Source organism: Lynx rufus, unplaced genomic scaffold (assembly GCF_022079265.1).
Source record: "Lynx rufus isolate CCGP_SWC_20201006 ecotype Redwood Valley unplaced genomic scaffold, mLynRuf1.p SCAF_18, whole genome shotgun sequence".
NCBI lineage: Eukaryota > Metazoa > Chordata > Mammalia > Carnivora > Felidae > Lynx > Lynx rufus.
Window position 1 is genome coordinate 15,090,244 of NW_025814832.1, and position 16,147 is coordinate 15,106,390.

The 16,147-nt window shown below is 35.8% G+C and overlaps 1 protein-coding gene across 3 annotated transcripts in view; it reads left to right on the forward strand.

Annotated features, from left to right (window-relative positions):
* Positions 1-16,147, forward strand: part of TRIM37 (tripartite motif containing 37) — a 131,917-nt gene that overhangs the window by 60,364 nt on the left and 55,406 nt on the right. For all 3 annotated transcript variants that reach the window (XM_047080957.1, XM_047080959.1, XM_047080960.1), the window contains exons 13-15: positions 10,285-10,464; positions 14,111-14,225; positions 15,120-15,335. In XM_047080957.1, coding sequence (XP_046936913.1) covers positions 10,285-10,464; positions 14,111-14,225; positions 15,120-15,335 — 511 coding nt within the window. The remainder of the gene's footprint in view (positions 1-10,284; positions 10,465-14,110; positions 14,226-15,119; positions 15,336-16,147) is intronic.

Consider the following 16,147-nt stretch of genomic DNA (forward strand, 5'->3'; position numbering starts at 1 on the left):
GACCTGAGCCAAAGTCAGATGCTTAATGACAACCACCCAGGCACCTGGACTCTTTATACTCTTAAATTTTATTGCAAACCCCAAAGAGGTTTTTTGGCTTTTGGTGTTTGTTCTTAATTTTTTTAAATTCAGTGTACGTTGGAAGGCCAGGTGTTCTTTTTTCTGTTTTGTGTTTGAGAGAGAGAGAGGATCCCGAGCAGGTTCTGTGTTGTGCAGGGCCTGACCTGGGGCTTGAACTCATGAACCAGGAGATCATGACGCGAGCCAAAATCAACTGGAAGCTTAACTGACTGAGCCACCCACATGGCCCAAGAGTTTTTTGTTTGTTTGTTTGTTTGTTTGAATATGGGTTATATCTGTTATTTTCTGAGTTAGAAATTAAAACTGAGAAAACCTTAAAAAAATGTTATAAGTTCGCTTTAAAATAATAATAAACCTATTGTATACTAACATAAATAATATTCTTGTGAAAGATAACTATTTTTCTAAAGCAAAATAATATTTGGTGAGAAAACTTGTACTATTTTGCATTTTTTGAAATGTCTTAATGTATAGCTTTAAAAAAGACAAATGGATCCTCACATTGGCTTCTATATTCACTTTGTTGAAATAAGTTCTTTGGTTGAAGTATATGTTTAAAATCTGGTCTCAGAGAGGGGCGCCTGGGTGGCGCAGTCGGTTAAGCGCCCGACTTCAGCCAGGTCACGATCTTGCGGTCCGTGAGTTCGAGCCCCGCGTCAGGCTCTGGGCTGATGGCTCAGAGCCTGGAGCCTGTTTCCGATTCTGTGTCTCTCTCTCTCTCTGCCCCTCCCCCGTTCATGTTCTGTCTCTCTCTGTCCCAAAAAATAAATAAACGTTGAAAAAAAAATTAAAAAAAAATAAATAAATAAAATAAAATAAAATCTGGTCTCAGAGATTTTGAATATCATGGGTAGTTGGGAAAAGTCAGTTTTTTTTGTTTTGTTTTGTTTTTGATGAGATACAAACAATTCATATACCATAAAATTGACCTTATAAATAAGTGTCATGAGATCATGACCTGAGCCAAAATCAAGAGTCAGACGATTAACCAACTGAGCCACCCAGGTGTTCCTCTACTTTTCTCTTAAAGTAACACTCATCATTATATTTAGGGTCTACGTGGATTATCCAGGATAGTTCCCTCATCTGAAGATCTTTAGCTTAACCGCAGCTGTATACTTTCCTTTTTTGCTTGAAAAGTTAACAATCACACATTCCAGGGATTAAAATGTGGATATCTTGGGGTAGGGGGTAATATTCAGCCTACCGCAGCCATAAACTATAAAGCCACTATTAAAATGACAAAGACATATTGCTAATAAAGCAACAAAGGGGATAAAATGGATTTACAAACAAATACTTAAAGAAGGCAGAAAGAATTAATGGGTAACAAAAGAACAGATGGGATGAATACCCAAATGTATTCGTGTAAATTGTCTCACTACCCAGTTAAAAGGTAGAGATTGTTGGGGCGCCTGGGTGGCTCAGTCGGTTAAGCGGCCGACTTCAGCTCAGGTCACAATCTCGCGGTCCGTGAGTTTGAGCCCCGCGTCGGGCTCTGGGCTGATGGCTCAGAGCCTGGAGCCTGCTTCCGATTCTGTGTCTCCCTCTCTCTCTGCCCCTCCCCTGTTCATGCTCTGTCTCTCTCTGTCTCAAAAATAAAACGTTAAAAAAAATAAAAAAAAATAAAATAAAAGGTAGAGATTGTCAGTCAGCCTCCCCTGATTGACATTTATAGACTGATCAGACAGTAGCAGAAGTGCCCAGATTGTTTACCAAGAGAGGCCATATTCTGGGATATAAAACATATCTCAATAAATTCAAAAGGATTCAACTCATTCAAAGTATGTTCTCTTGCCATCATGGAATTAATTTAGATATTAACATACTATATTTTGGAAATCTGAAATATTTGGAACTTAACACATTTCTAAATAACTCTGGATCAAAGAGGAAATCATCAGGGATTTTTTAAAAGTATTTTGAACAACAAAAAATATTTTGAACCAAATGAAAATGAAAGCATATTAGGATTTGTAGTGTGCTGCTAAAGTAGTAAGTAGAGGGAAATTTATAACAATAAATGCCTATATACAGTTGACCTTTGAACAATATGGGTTTGAATAGTGCGAGGTTTGAACTGCAGGTTCATTTATACACAGATTTTTTTCAATAAATACAGTAAGTACAGTATTGTAATTGTATTTTCCTTACCTGTTTCTTAACATATTCTTTAGCTAACTTTGTTGTGAGAATATAGTATATAATACAAATAGCGTACAGAATACACTTAATCAACTGTTTATGTTATTGGTAAGGCCTCTGGTCAACGGTGGTCTATTAAATTTTGGGGGAGTCAGAAGTCATACATTTTTGACTGTGTGGGGATCAGGGCCCCTAACCCCCCTGCATTGTTGAAGGATTAGTTGGTAAGTGAAAAGCAGAAAGGTTGCGAGTCAGTGATCTCAACATCTACTTTAAAAAACTAGAGAAAAGAAAAACAAGTTAAATGGAAGGTAAGCTGAAGAAAGGAAATTACAATAAAGATCAGAGCAGAATGCAATGAAATAAAAATTGAAAAAGCAATAGAGAAAATCATTGAGATGAACACAAAATTAGACTAAACCTGCATGATTGTGAGACTTACAGTAAAGCTACAGTATTAATATAGCATAGTATTAACATAAGGATAGAAAAATTCATCAATGGAATATACCACGTTCAGAAATAAACTCACATTCATAAGCACAACTGATTTTTGATACAGATGCAAATGTAATGCTGTGGAGAGAGTATAGTCTTGGTCCTTGAACATTTGGATATCTATATGCAAAGAACATAAACTTATATCCATACCTCATACTACATATGTAAATTAGTGAAAATTGACCATAGTCCTAGATCTAAATTCTAAAACAAAAAAAAGTATAGAATATCTGTGACTTTGGGTTAAGCATTGCTGTTTTAGTTACAAACCAAAAGTATAATCTTTAAGGGGCGCCTGGGTGGCGCAGTCGGTTAAGCGTCCGACTTCAGCCAGGTCACGATCTCGCGGTCCGTGAGTTCGAGCCTCGCGTCAGGCTCCGGGCTGAGGGCTCGGAGCCTGGAGCCTGTTTCTGATTCTGTGTCTCCCTCTCTCTCTGCCCCTCCCCCGTTCATGCTCTGTCTCTCTCTGTCCCAAAAATAAATAAACGTTGAGAAAAAAAATTAAAAAAAAAAAGTATAATCTTTAAAAGAACACATTTATTAGACTTCATGAAAACCATGAAGTTCACCTCTTCAAGTTACATAGACTTTTATTCAGAATATATAAGGAACTGTGAAAACTCAGCAATTAAAAAATAAACAAGCTCCCTTCCCCCTGGGGACAAAACATTTGACATCTCACTATGAAAGATATATTGATGGCAAAATAAACCTATTTAAAGTAATTAATAGAATTAGCCATTAGGGAAAGGGAAATTTACCAGCAATACACTACCAGTATACCCTATTGCATTAATCATTAGGGAAATGGAAGTTTATAAACAGTATGATACCACTATATCCTATTGCATTGGGTAAAATTAAGAAGATCATACTGGGCGGGGTGCCTGGGTGGCTTGGTTGGTTGAGTGTTTGACTCTTCATTTTGGCTCAGCTCATGATCTCACAGTTCGTGAGTTTGAGTGGGCTCTGGGCTGTTAGGAGCCTGCTTGAGAATCTCTTTCTCTTCTCTCTGCCCCTCCCCTGCTGTCTCTCTCTCTTTCTCAAAAATAAACAAACATTTAAAGAAAGAAAAAAGATCATACCAAGTGTTGGCAAGAATATATAGAAATTTGAAGTCATGTATCTTCCTCATGGGAATGTAAAACAGTAACTACCACTTTTGTAAACTATTTGGTGATTTGTTAACAAGCTAACTATACACTTGCTACATGACTCAGGTAAGCCACTCCTAGATATTTACCCAAGAGAAAAGGGACTGTATGTCCACACAAGGATTTTTACTCAAATGTTCATAGCAGCTTTGTTTGTAATAGCCAAATAGAATCAACTCTAATTTCAATCAACAGCTGAATAGATAAATTTTGGTGTGTCCCTACAGTGGAATACCACTCAGCAATAAAGAGTTATGAACTATTGATACATGCAACAACATGAATGGTTTTTAAATTATTTGTGAAAGAAACTAGAATATGTATATATGATTCCACTAATGTAAAAACTCTAGAAAAATGCAAACTAATCTGTAGTGACAGAATGCATGTATATAGTTGTTTGGAGATGGAGGGACAGACAGGGCTGGGGTTAGGTGGAGGAAAATGGTAAGGAAGGGAGCACAAAAGGCAGAGGAAACTGGGAAAGGATGTGTTTTGTATCTTGGTTGTAGTAATGGTTTAATGGGTATGTATTTATGTGTATGTGTGTATACATATAAAAATTACCAGATTGTGTAACTTTCTTTGTTATACTTCATTAAAGCTATTTACTCAAAAAACAAACAACAATGAGAACTTAATTGGTCTGTCTTGTACTTTGTTTTTTTTTTTGTGGGTGTGTGTTTTAAATTTTAGAGAGCAAGTGTGAGGAGGGGAGAGGAATAGGGAGGGAGGGAGAGAGAGAGAGAGAGAGAGAATGAATCTTAAGCAGGCTCCGTGCTGAACCCAACAAAGGGCTCGATCCCACAACCCTGGGAACATGAGCTGAGCCAAAATCAAGGGTTAGATGCTTAACCAACTGAGCCACACAGGGGCCCCTAATCTGTCTTATACTTGGAATGGATGTTATACTCATGTGTTGATCATTTAGAAAATAATAATTTACAGGGGCACCTGGGTGGCTCAGTCGCTTAAGCGTCTGACTTCGACTCAGGTCATGATCTCACAGTTCTTGAGTTTGAGCCCTGCATTGGGCTTTGTGCTGACAGCTCAGAGCCTGGAGCCTGCTTCGGATTCTGTGTCTCCCTCTCTCTCTGCTTGCACTCTCTCTCAAAAATAATAAACATTAAAAAAAAGAAAATAATAATTTGCTAAATATACAGTTGACACATTTCATCATGTGATATTAAAGAATTACATTCATTGATACTACCATTTTTTATCAGGAGAGTCTTCAAGTATTAGAAAACTTTTTTTTTCTTTTTAACATTTATTTATTTTGAGAGAGCTGGGGAGGAGCAAAGGGACAGGGAGAGAGAATCCCAAGCAGGCTTTGCACCGTCAGTGCAGAGCCTGACATGGGGCTCGAATTCACAACTGTGAGATTATGACCTGAGCTGAAATCTAGAGTCAGGCCCTTAACTGACTGAACCATGCAGGTGCCTCTGTTAGAAAGCTTTTAAGCTCACGTAGCACCTCCAGATTTTCCAGAGTTAGGACTTTTTTATTTCAAAGCTTGTGTTTTGTCATTGGCAACCAATATTGGAAGTTTTTTTCTTTAGATGTTTTGGTCCAGAAAATGTCTGCCAGATATCCACAACTGAATAACCATTGTTTATTGTTGTTTTTTTAATTTGATATTACACAAAAAAAGTGACTAGTGAATTTACAACTAAGTTAAAGTTATTTACCCAAGACAACCATTGTACATGACTATACAGCAAAAGTACTTTATGTATGTGTCCCATTTTGTGACACCAAGAGGTGAGATTTAATAAACTGTATCAATTTTACTACTTCATCAAAAACATTCCTGAGAGACACTGGCATTTTGTTTCACTGTCTGAAAGTGTGTAGTACTGAATAATTTAATGACTTTAGTGGTACATTAAAAACAAATTTTTTTTAATGTTTATTTTTGAGAGAGAGACCAAGAGACAGAGCATGAGCAGGGAAGGGGCAGAGAGAGGGAGACACAGAATCTGAAGCAGGCTCCAGGCTCTGCGCTGTCAGCACAGAGCCCGACACAGGGCACAAACCCACAAACTGCGAGATCATGACCTGAGCCAAAGTTGGAAGCTTAACTGACTGAGCCACCCAGGTGCCCCTTTACTGGTACATTTTTAACTACTGTTCTTCTGCACCATTATTCCGAATGTCCTCACAATGAAAGAGGCACACAACTTAATATTACGATAATGGTTTGACATTTTGGATCTCTAATAGGACCGCTTAGGAGCTGACCCTTGGGCACACAGATTACATTTTAACAACTTCTGACATAGACTAACCTTAATGCAGAATATTCTTGCCCCTACTGGGGAGTCAAACTATGAATAATGCTAGTGATATGGAAAGGATTCTGCCTTTGAATTATAAGTATGTTTTAGCTGTTGGCTTTGCTTCAAATCTCCTGTGTGATCTTTAGCAGTGGACTCACCTGTATTTTCTTTTTTTAATGTTTATTCATTTAGAGAAAGAAAGAAAGCACCTGCATGTGCCTGAGTGAGTGTGGGAGGGGCAGAGAGAGAATCCCAAGCAGGCTCTGTGCTGTCAGCGCAGAGTCTGACTCGGGGCTTGATCTTACTAGCTGTGAGATTATGACCTGAGCCAGAATCAATAGTTGGCGCTTAAATGACAGAACCACATAGGCGTGTCTCTAACCTGTGTTGTTATTATAACAGCTAACATCTGCTATGTATTTACTTTATGCCAAGCACTGTGCTTTATAGTACCATTTTTCTTTACTATCCCCTTGTGAGCTGTAGGTTATATTATTAGTCCCATTTCACAGATGGTAATACAGTGATGGCTCAAATTATTCACTCAAGGTCGGCATTGTTTAACAGCAATCGGTTTAACACAGACTTTTTGGTTTCTGTATTGTTGTTGTTAACGACCAAGCTGTTTTGATTCTCTGAAGTGAGCCATTTTGGTTGGAAAGTGGTTGATCGAGGGCAGAATTATAAGAATCTCAGTGATTACAGGATTTTGTTTGTGTCCCTGTTGCTACCATTAAATTTTGGGCCTCTCCTCATCTCTTGATTAAGCTATTTCTTGATCTATCTCTATTTCTTGCATTGGAAAGTTTCCTTTCTCTGTTACTGATAGGTAGATTTTGTGACATTTCTATTGCCTTTGGTACTGATTTTATTTCTGTGCTTTTATTGTTGATCATATACATTTCAGGAACCTAAAGTTCACATTGTCTTATAAACAGCAATAAATGTTATCAGTGATAATGAAACATTCAGGATACTGAGGTTGAAAAAGATTATGATTCATATATTTGTTAAATATTATCTAAATACTTTAGCGAGACCTTTCTATTCTGATACAATGACATCTTATTATCTGTTAATTCTCTTAACACTTCAATAAACCTAGAGGAGAGTTTTGAATACTTTTTCATTAATATTAAAATGTCATTCAGTTATGGAATTCAGAGTTGAACAGTGAAGTAGTTTAACTGCCAAAATATGAAATAAAAACTTAAATCTTTGTGTCATTATCTAGTATATTTTAGTATCATCTGGGATGCTGCAGAAGTACTATCATAATTTCATTATGCTTAAGTATCTCTCTAAAGGTGTGTTGGCATACACGTGTATAGACTTTCAGAGAATATTTGCATATGAGTGACATCCTGAAATTGACTCTACAGTCCTTGCTGAGTGCCTTGTTTTAGAGAAGGGAATTTTCTTTGAGTTGCTTAAGGAAAGAGTTGAATTTTTCCTGGAGGAGTAATTAAATAATTCTAAAATTTTTAAGTGAACAGTTATTATATTTATTCGGAGCCTTCAGTTTGGTAGAAGGAATATTCAAATTTAAGGTTTTAGTTTTATCTAAGATTGGGGTTTAGATGCTAAGTTAAGTATTTTAATTTGGATTAATTCCCACATTTGTTAGAAATACAAGTATGTATTTGTCATGATTTTAAAGAACTAAAGCTGGTAAAGGAACTTCTTTCATACATTATATGGTTTTTCATACAGTGTGAGTTTTTACTTTTTTCTGTTGATCTTTGTGCTCGCTTTGGCAGCACATATACTATTGATCTTAAACTTTTATCTGTTTTGAACCCAGATGTATTTGACTATCTGCATTAATGTATTCTCCCCCAGATTTTCAATATTCTTGATTGTTTTTCTATGTATTTTGAGTTTTTCACTACTCATTTTAAAAATAGAAGTAACAAGTTAATATTGTAGAGGTGAAATTCATGTAACATATAATTAACCATTTTATTTTATTTTATTTATTTTTAATATGAAATTTATTGTCAAATTGGTTTCCATACAACACCCAGTGTTCATCCCAGCAGGTGCCCTCCTTAATGCCCATCACCCACCGGGAGCTCCCCTCCCTCTCACTCCCTATCAACCCTCAGATTATTCTCTGTTTTTAAGAGTCTCTTATGGTTTGGCTGCCTCCCTCTCTATCTTTTTTTTTTTTTTTTTCCCTTTATCTCCCCCATGGTCTTCTGTTAAGTTTCTCAGGATACACATAAGAGTGAAAACATGGTATCTGTCTTTCTCTGTAGGACTTACTTCACTTAGCATAACACTCTCCAGTTCCATCCACATTGCTACAAAAGGCCATATTTCATTCTTTCTCATTGCCACGTAGTATTCCATTGTATATATAAACCACAACTTCTTTATCCATTCATCAGTTGATGGACACTTAGGCTCTTTCCATAATTTGGCTATTGTTGAAAGTGCTGCTATAAACATTGGGGTACAAGTGCCCCTATGCATCAGCACTCCTGTATCCCTTGGGTAAATTCCAAGCAGTGCTATTGCTGGGTCATAGGGTAGATCTATTTTTAATTTTTTGAGCAACCTCCACACTGTTTCCAGAAGTCAAGCTTTCACTTTTTGCAGATGACATGATATTATACATGGAAGACCCAATAGACTCCACCAAAAGTCTGCTAGAACTGATACATGAATTCAGCTATTCTCAGAATACAAAATCAATGTACAGAAATCAGTTGCATTCTTATACACTAATAATGAAGCAACAGAAAGACAAACTGATCCCATTCACAGTTGCACCAAGAATCATAAAATACCTAGGAATAAACCTAACCAAAGATGTAAAAGATCTGTATGCTGAAAACTATAGAAAGCTTATGAAGGAAATTGAAGAAGATATAAAGAAATGGAAAAACATTCCGTGCTCATGGATTGGAAGAATAATTAACCATTTTAAAATATACAATTCAGTGGAATTCAATGCATGTAGAGTGTTGTAAACCATCACCTCTCTAATTTCAGAGTGTTTTCATCACCCCAGAACACCCCATACCTATTAAGTAAACACTCCATATTCCTTTCTTCCCCTATACCTAGATAAATATAATTTTGCTTTTTCTGTCTCCGTGTATTTGCCTATTGTGGCTATTTCATATAGAAGATCCTATAGTCGGACCTTTTGTGTTTGGCGTCTGTTCACTTAGCATGGTGTTTTCAAGGTTTGCTCATGTTGAAGCATATACCAGAACATCATTCCTTTATATGACTGAATAATATCCAATTTTAAGTATATACTTCAATTTGTTTATCCATTCATCTGCTGATGGATATTTGGGTTGTATGCAACTTTTGGCTATTATGAGTAATCCCGTACAGTTTCTATATGGACATATGTTTTTGTTTCTTTTGAATATACACCTAGTATAGAATTGCAGGATTATATGGTAATTCTGTGTTTATAACATCTTTGGGGACTTGCCAAGCTTTTCCACAGTGACTGCACAATTCTATGTTTTCTACCAGCAGTGTATGAGAGTTCATATTTCTCTACATCCTCACCAATATTTAATAATTTGTCATTTTTAATTATATTTTATTAGCATCCCTGTGAGTAAGTACCTTTGTTAAAGCAAAAGTAACTTTGAAAGTACTATTTTATACAAAATTTATTTTTTGAGGTGCTATTTTATACCTGCTATATTGGTAAACATGTTTTTTAAATTTTTGTTAAGTTTTTAGTTATTTCTTTTAAGAGAGAACACAAGTAGGGGAGGAACAGAGAGAGAGGGAGAGAGAGAGAATCCCAAGCAGGCTCTGCAATGTCAGCACAGAGTACAATGCGGGGCTCAAACCTACAAGCCATGAGATCATTACCTGAGCTGAGTTGGATGCTCAACCAACTGAGCCACCCAGGCGCCTCTATTGGTAAACATTTTTAAGAAGTGAAAAGGACGTGGTGTCAATCATTTTGTCGGAGCCCATTAGAAAACCGGTGTCTTTATAAATGATAGTCATTTCTGAAAGAAATGTAAGTGTCAATAAGTTTTTTCTCAGGTAATTAATGACCTACTTAGTGTTTCAGTATGTTTGTCTTCTATTCTTGTTTATTAACTCTGTATTAATAGTCTGTTTTTCAAATTTAGGTATGAGTATCGTGTAGAGATGGTTCATCAGTCCTGCAATGATCCTACCAAAAATATCATTCGAGAATTTGCATCTGACTTTGAAGTTGGAGAATGCTGGGGTTATAATAGATTTTTCCGTTTGGACTTACTTGCCAATGAAGGATATTTGAATCGGCAAAATGATACAGTGATTTTAAGGTAATAGGAAACATTTGATATTGTTTTTATCATGGGGGAATAATGTCATCAGAACTTTATTTTGAAATTTATTCATTTAACAAACATGAATACTGAAATTCATACTAACTATAATCCTATTATGTTTTTAAGTGTTTCTTTTCAGAAGTCCTGTATAGTGAGTAATATAACTTAGAAATGTGCTTGACATCTAGTTAGTAATTCCATAGAAAGGAAACTACTACTTTTTTTTTTTTTTTAATATTTATTATTTTTGAAAGAGAGAGACAGAGTGCAAGTGGGACAGGGGCAGAGAGAGAGAGAGAGAGAGGGACACAGAATCTAAAACAGGCTTCAGGCTCTGAGTTGTCAGTACAGAGCCCAACACGGGGCTTGAACTCAGGTACAGTGAGATCATGACTTAAGCCGAAGTCGGACACTTAACCAACTGAGCCACCCAGGCACCCCAGGAAACTACTGCTTCTTATAAGTAATGTTCCGTTTACTTACCTGTTGAACATCTAGCAACCTCCCCATTTGGAAATACAAAAATATTGAGGAATCAAGTGCTTATTTTTTTCAATTGACATTGTATATTATATGTGGGTGACTGGTTTTACAAGCTTAAATTCACAAAATAATTTTCAGTTTCTTCCAGATAACACCAAATTAAAAGTAAGGAAATAGAAATGAAAATTCATGAAAACAAATTAAGTGATAAGTAGTTGGTGTGTTATTTGTAAGAAAGGACAACATAAACTGACTATAAAACCGCACAGCCCTGTTTAATACTGGGGAACCCTGTATAAGTCAGACATTTTGGAGCATCATTACATGATGTTTTAATTTGATGATGACAGAGCTTGAGTATTAAAAAAGTAGATTCAATTATGGTTTTTTGTTTTTTTTTTAAGTTTATTTTGTGAGAGACAGCAACTGGGGGAGGGGCACAGAGAACCCAACGTGGGGCTCAAATTCATGAACTGTGAGATCATGACCTGAGCTGAAGTCAGACACTTAAGTGATTAAGCCACCCAAGTGTCCTGATTCAATTATGTTTTGAACAATGTTTAACAGTTTAAGGAGTTTTCATGAAAACCATTTTCAGAGCATTTTCCTTGGGATTGATTTGGTATACTCTTAATTTCCACTTATTCTGAGCTCTTTGATTCAGAGCATGCTGTAGGAGTTGCTGTTGTATGAACCTTTACTCGTATGTGTTCTTCATAACCCTTTTGGGAGAATGAATAAGTGATAAAAGAGTATTGCATTTTCAGTGTAGGAAAAAAGATTCTTGTTTTTGCCTTCATTTGGGGAATTATTTTAGTTCCATTTTATAACCTTTCAGGGTTTTGTTATTACTATTATTATTTGCCAAAACAAATAGTTTGTTGCTATTCCATACTTTACCATAGGGAAGATAGCAAAATTATTCAGCCATCAATTTGACAAGCCTACAAAAGGGCCTTTAAAAAAAAAATGTTTATTTATTTATTTTGAGAGAGAGAGAGAGAGAGGGCAGGAGAGGGGCAAAGAGAGAGGGAGAGAGAATCCCATGCTGTCAACATGGAGCCTAATGTGGGTTCTGTCCCACAACCCTGGGATCATGGCCTGACCTGAAATCAGGCATCAGACACTTAACTAAGTCACCCAAGTGCCCCAAGAGCTTTTTTTTTTTTTTTTTTTTTTTAAATCCTTAGTCCTCTCCTTATTGGAGTCATAGTAATGTTGAATCTTTCTGGTGGAAATCTGTGTAATAGTTTCTTTTTTTTTTTAAATGCAGTTTAGCCCAAATTCTAATTCTTTATTTAGGCCATCCCTATTTATAACAAAACTTTTACTTACAGGCTTGAATATTAGTGCAGGAACAGATTCCTATTGTAATATCTTATTATCATTTATATAGCAATGTTTACTGAGTGGCAGTGGGTTAATATTAAGAAAGAATAAGATGGATTTTGTCCTCAGGAAAATCAAGATGAAATGGGTAGATAAAAACAATTTTTTCTAAAAGATAGTGCTATAATAGCAGTATAAAATAATTGCTGTAGGATTCGTGGAGAGGAGGCTTTTAATTATCTTATTGCTCATAATATTTAATGGGAGATCGCTGAAAATTTGAACCTCAATTCAAAATTCTGAAGGAATTTTAAATGTACATATCAGAAAGTTACTTTAAGGCTTTTCTACAACTACATATGAATAAATATGTATTTTATTCTCTTTTTGTTAAATGAGAAAGTTAAGGAATTTTACCTGTTGCTTGCTTTTGTTTTGATGATACATATACTAACTAATGATAATGTGTGGGCTTGGCTGTAGTTCATTAGGTATTCAAAGGTAATAGTCTTTTGAAAGTCTTACCAGTGTATACTGAGTAGGCAGTATCCACTTAAGCTAGTGATTGAGTGAATAATCTCTGACCTCTAGTGCCTGAGTATGCTTGACTGGAAATAGTTATCTGCTGCAGATAATTCTAGATGGTCAGTAGATTCCTATACTAGCTTTAAAATGTTACGAAAAATGGAATAGTATTTAACATAAAGGTGACAAGACTGGAAAGAGGATTTGCAGGCTTCCAAGTTAGTCTTTTCTCTTGGGACTCTTCCTTTCTTTAGAAACATCTTTACATGTTACTGAAAATTTTTTCAGGATAGACTCATTTTCATTCATCTGACATAGGTAGAGATTCTTTGCATTAGTAGGTATTAGTGTTTTAAAAGTACAGATAACTCTGAAAAGATTGAGATCCTATCACTTACCCATTAAAATCCTTTATTATACTTGTTTTTTTCCCTAACCCTCCTGAAATATGCTGTATTGTGATATATGGAGGGTTGATTTAAGCTGCTCTCTGGAGGGGTTTAGAATATAGGTTATTTAGAGGATGCAACTCTTTGGGGGACAGTAAAGCAGTCCTGGATAGTTGATCCTTTAAATTATTTTTTTATTGAGGAGTAAGAAAAATGGGGACATGAGATGGAGGCAGGAAAGAAAAAAAAACAGAGTCTAAAACAAACTTTGCCTATTTTTGTAGTGCCTGACCTAAGCAAGAAAGGGGAAGGAAAGCATTAGTTTCTTTCTTCCTGCATAGCATGGTCTTCCCATCTCATGATCAACAATGTATTTGAACTAGTAGTTTGGGAGCTTTAACCATGATATGTAATGTTATTTCTTTACAAAAGTATAGTTTGAATTTAGACAACTGACTTGAAGATAACTTTTTTCTTCCAAGTTTTTATTTAAATTCAAGTTAGTTAACATATAGTGTATTGGTTTCAGGAGCAGAGCTTAGTGATTCATCACTTACATATAACACCCAGTGCTCATCACAACAAGTGCCCTCCTTAATACCCGTTACCCATTTAGCGCTCTAACCACCCCCCCCCCCACGCCAGCAACCCTCAGTTTCTTCTCTATTGTTAAGAGTCTGTTATGGTTTGCCTCCCTCTTGAAGAGAACTTCTCAGAACATTATGTCATTCTAATTTGTAAACTGTATGTATAAATGGTTGATACCAGCAGCTCTGAATTCAATTTGAATTTTAGCTTTGTTGTAATGTAATCAAGTAAACTTAAAATTATAGAATTTATAGTTATAGATTCAAGGCTTGGTTGATAATATTTTACTGTTTGGATCATGTTTCATGTGCAGTTCTTCTTTTAAGGTTTCAGGTTCGTTCTCCAACTTTCTTTCAAAAATGCCGGGACCAGCATTGGTATATTACTCAATTAGAAGCTGCACAAACTAGCTATATCCAACAAATAAATAACCTTAAAGAGGTAAGGAAAAAATGTATTTTGGGTTTAGTGTTTCATATTGTGTTTTTGGCCTGATACATTTGTAATTAGATTTTGTAATTTTGTAGAAAAGTCCAATTATCTTATTCTCCCATCTACTTCCCACCTTTGAGCCTCTAATTTTACACTCTTCACAGTTTGTTAGCCATTAGCCACGTATGGCTATGCAAACTTAATTAAAATAAAAAATTCAGTTCTTTAGTTGTACTGGCCGCATTTCAAGTGCTTCTATTGGGCATTGCACATATGGAACATATCCGTACTGTATTGGACAGTGCTGCTCTCATTGAGGTAAACATTTTGTGTTTTTCTCAATGACTTGAGTATTTCTGTTTTCCATGCTGTCATGAAGTCAAAGGATTCTAAGTTATAGAATAATTGAAAATTGCCACATCTTGAATTTTCACTATTCTTGAATGGAGCATTATGGAGGATCAGTTAAGGAATTTTTATCTTACAGTGGTAAATTATATTATGTAAGGGATTCTTCTTTCTGCCAGTGGAAATTGAGATGGGGTAATAGGATTGAAGTGCTGAGAATGGTTAATAGAAAAGGGAGGAAATATGAATGAATACATGCTTTGAGAGATTTTCATGTTAAGTGTACTATTTAAAACTGCTTATATTTATTGACTTTACAGTTTGCTAATTGTATGTGCAGCTTGGGCTGCATATAAGAAGAATGAGGGTAAATTGGGCAGATTTTTTTTTTTTGCCATAGATTTTTCCATAAGCAAAACCTGGAGGGAGTGAGAGAAATGGTTCAAAAATGTTTTTAGGAACATCTGGATATATCTTTTTACTGAAAATATTTTTACTGTACCAGGGAACTCTTCTTTTGACTCATGTTTATGTGTGCTGTTATTGTTTTAAAAGAGACTTACTATTGAGTTATCTCGAAGTCAGAAATCAAGAGATTTGTCACCACCAGATAATCATCTGAGCCCCCAAAATGATGATACTCCTGAGACACGTGCTAAGAAGCCTATGCCGTGCACCGATATGCTTCTCCAGGATGGTCCTACTACAGCTTCTATAAGAGATGTCAAAGAGGATGAAGAAGAGGAAAAGATTCAGAATGAAGATTATCATGTAATAATTAGACTTGTTTTAGATTCATTTTGTGCTTTGTAAGAGAAATGATAAGACCATGGTTTCCAGCATATATAGAGGAATCAATATACTGAAAGACTTCTCCATTTATTTTCTTTAGTAGAGTATGCCCTTCTGTAAATATTAAGTCAGAAGTTGAATCAAAGTGTTACAAGGCTCTAAAGTTAATTTATTATAGAAAACGTATGTTCTACCAAACAAATTGACACACATTCCGGAAAATATACAACTATACAAATTGTGGAATTAACAAATCTGATCTATTTCCATTCACTAAAACTAGTACAGTACCTTATTTTTGCATATGTAGGTAGAATCATTTAGGATTTGGGAGATAGCCAGGTTTTATGCTAGATAAACAACAACCAGAATGAGAATTTGAGAAGTGATTGTTACTGTTTAAAGTTATGGGTACCTGGGTGGCTCACTTAGTTAAGCATCCAACTCTTGATTTCGGCTCACTTCATGATCTCGTGGTTCATGGGATTGAGCTCTCGCTGTCAGCGCATAGCCTGTTTAGGATTCTCTCTCTGCCCCTCCCCCGCTCTCCCACTCTTTCTGTCAAAATAAATAAACATAAAAAAGAATAGAGTTGAAAAGTAAGACAGTGATGCAGAGACCAGCTTTTGTTGTTATAGTTGTTATTTGTAAGATAGGACACTTCAAGTATGTACTAAAATGAAGGAGCCAGTGGGGAGAGAGGTCAGTTAAGGTATTGACAAAACAAACTATTTAAGGAGATAATGGAGCACTCAGGTGAAGCAATTAACCTGTGAAAGGGGTGTTAATGG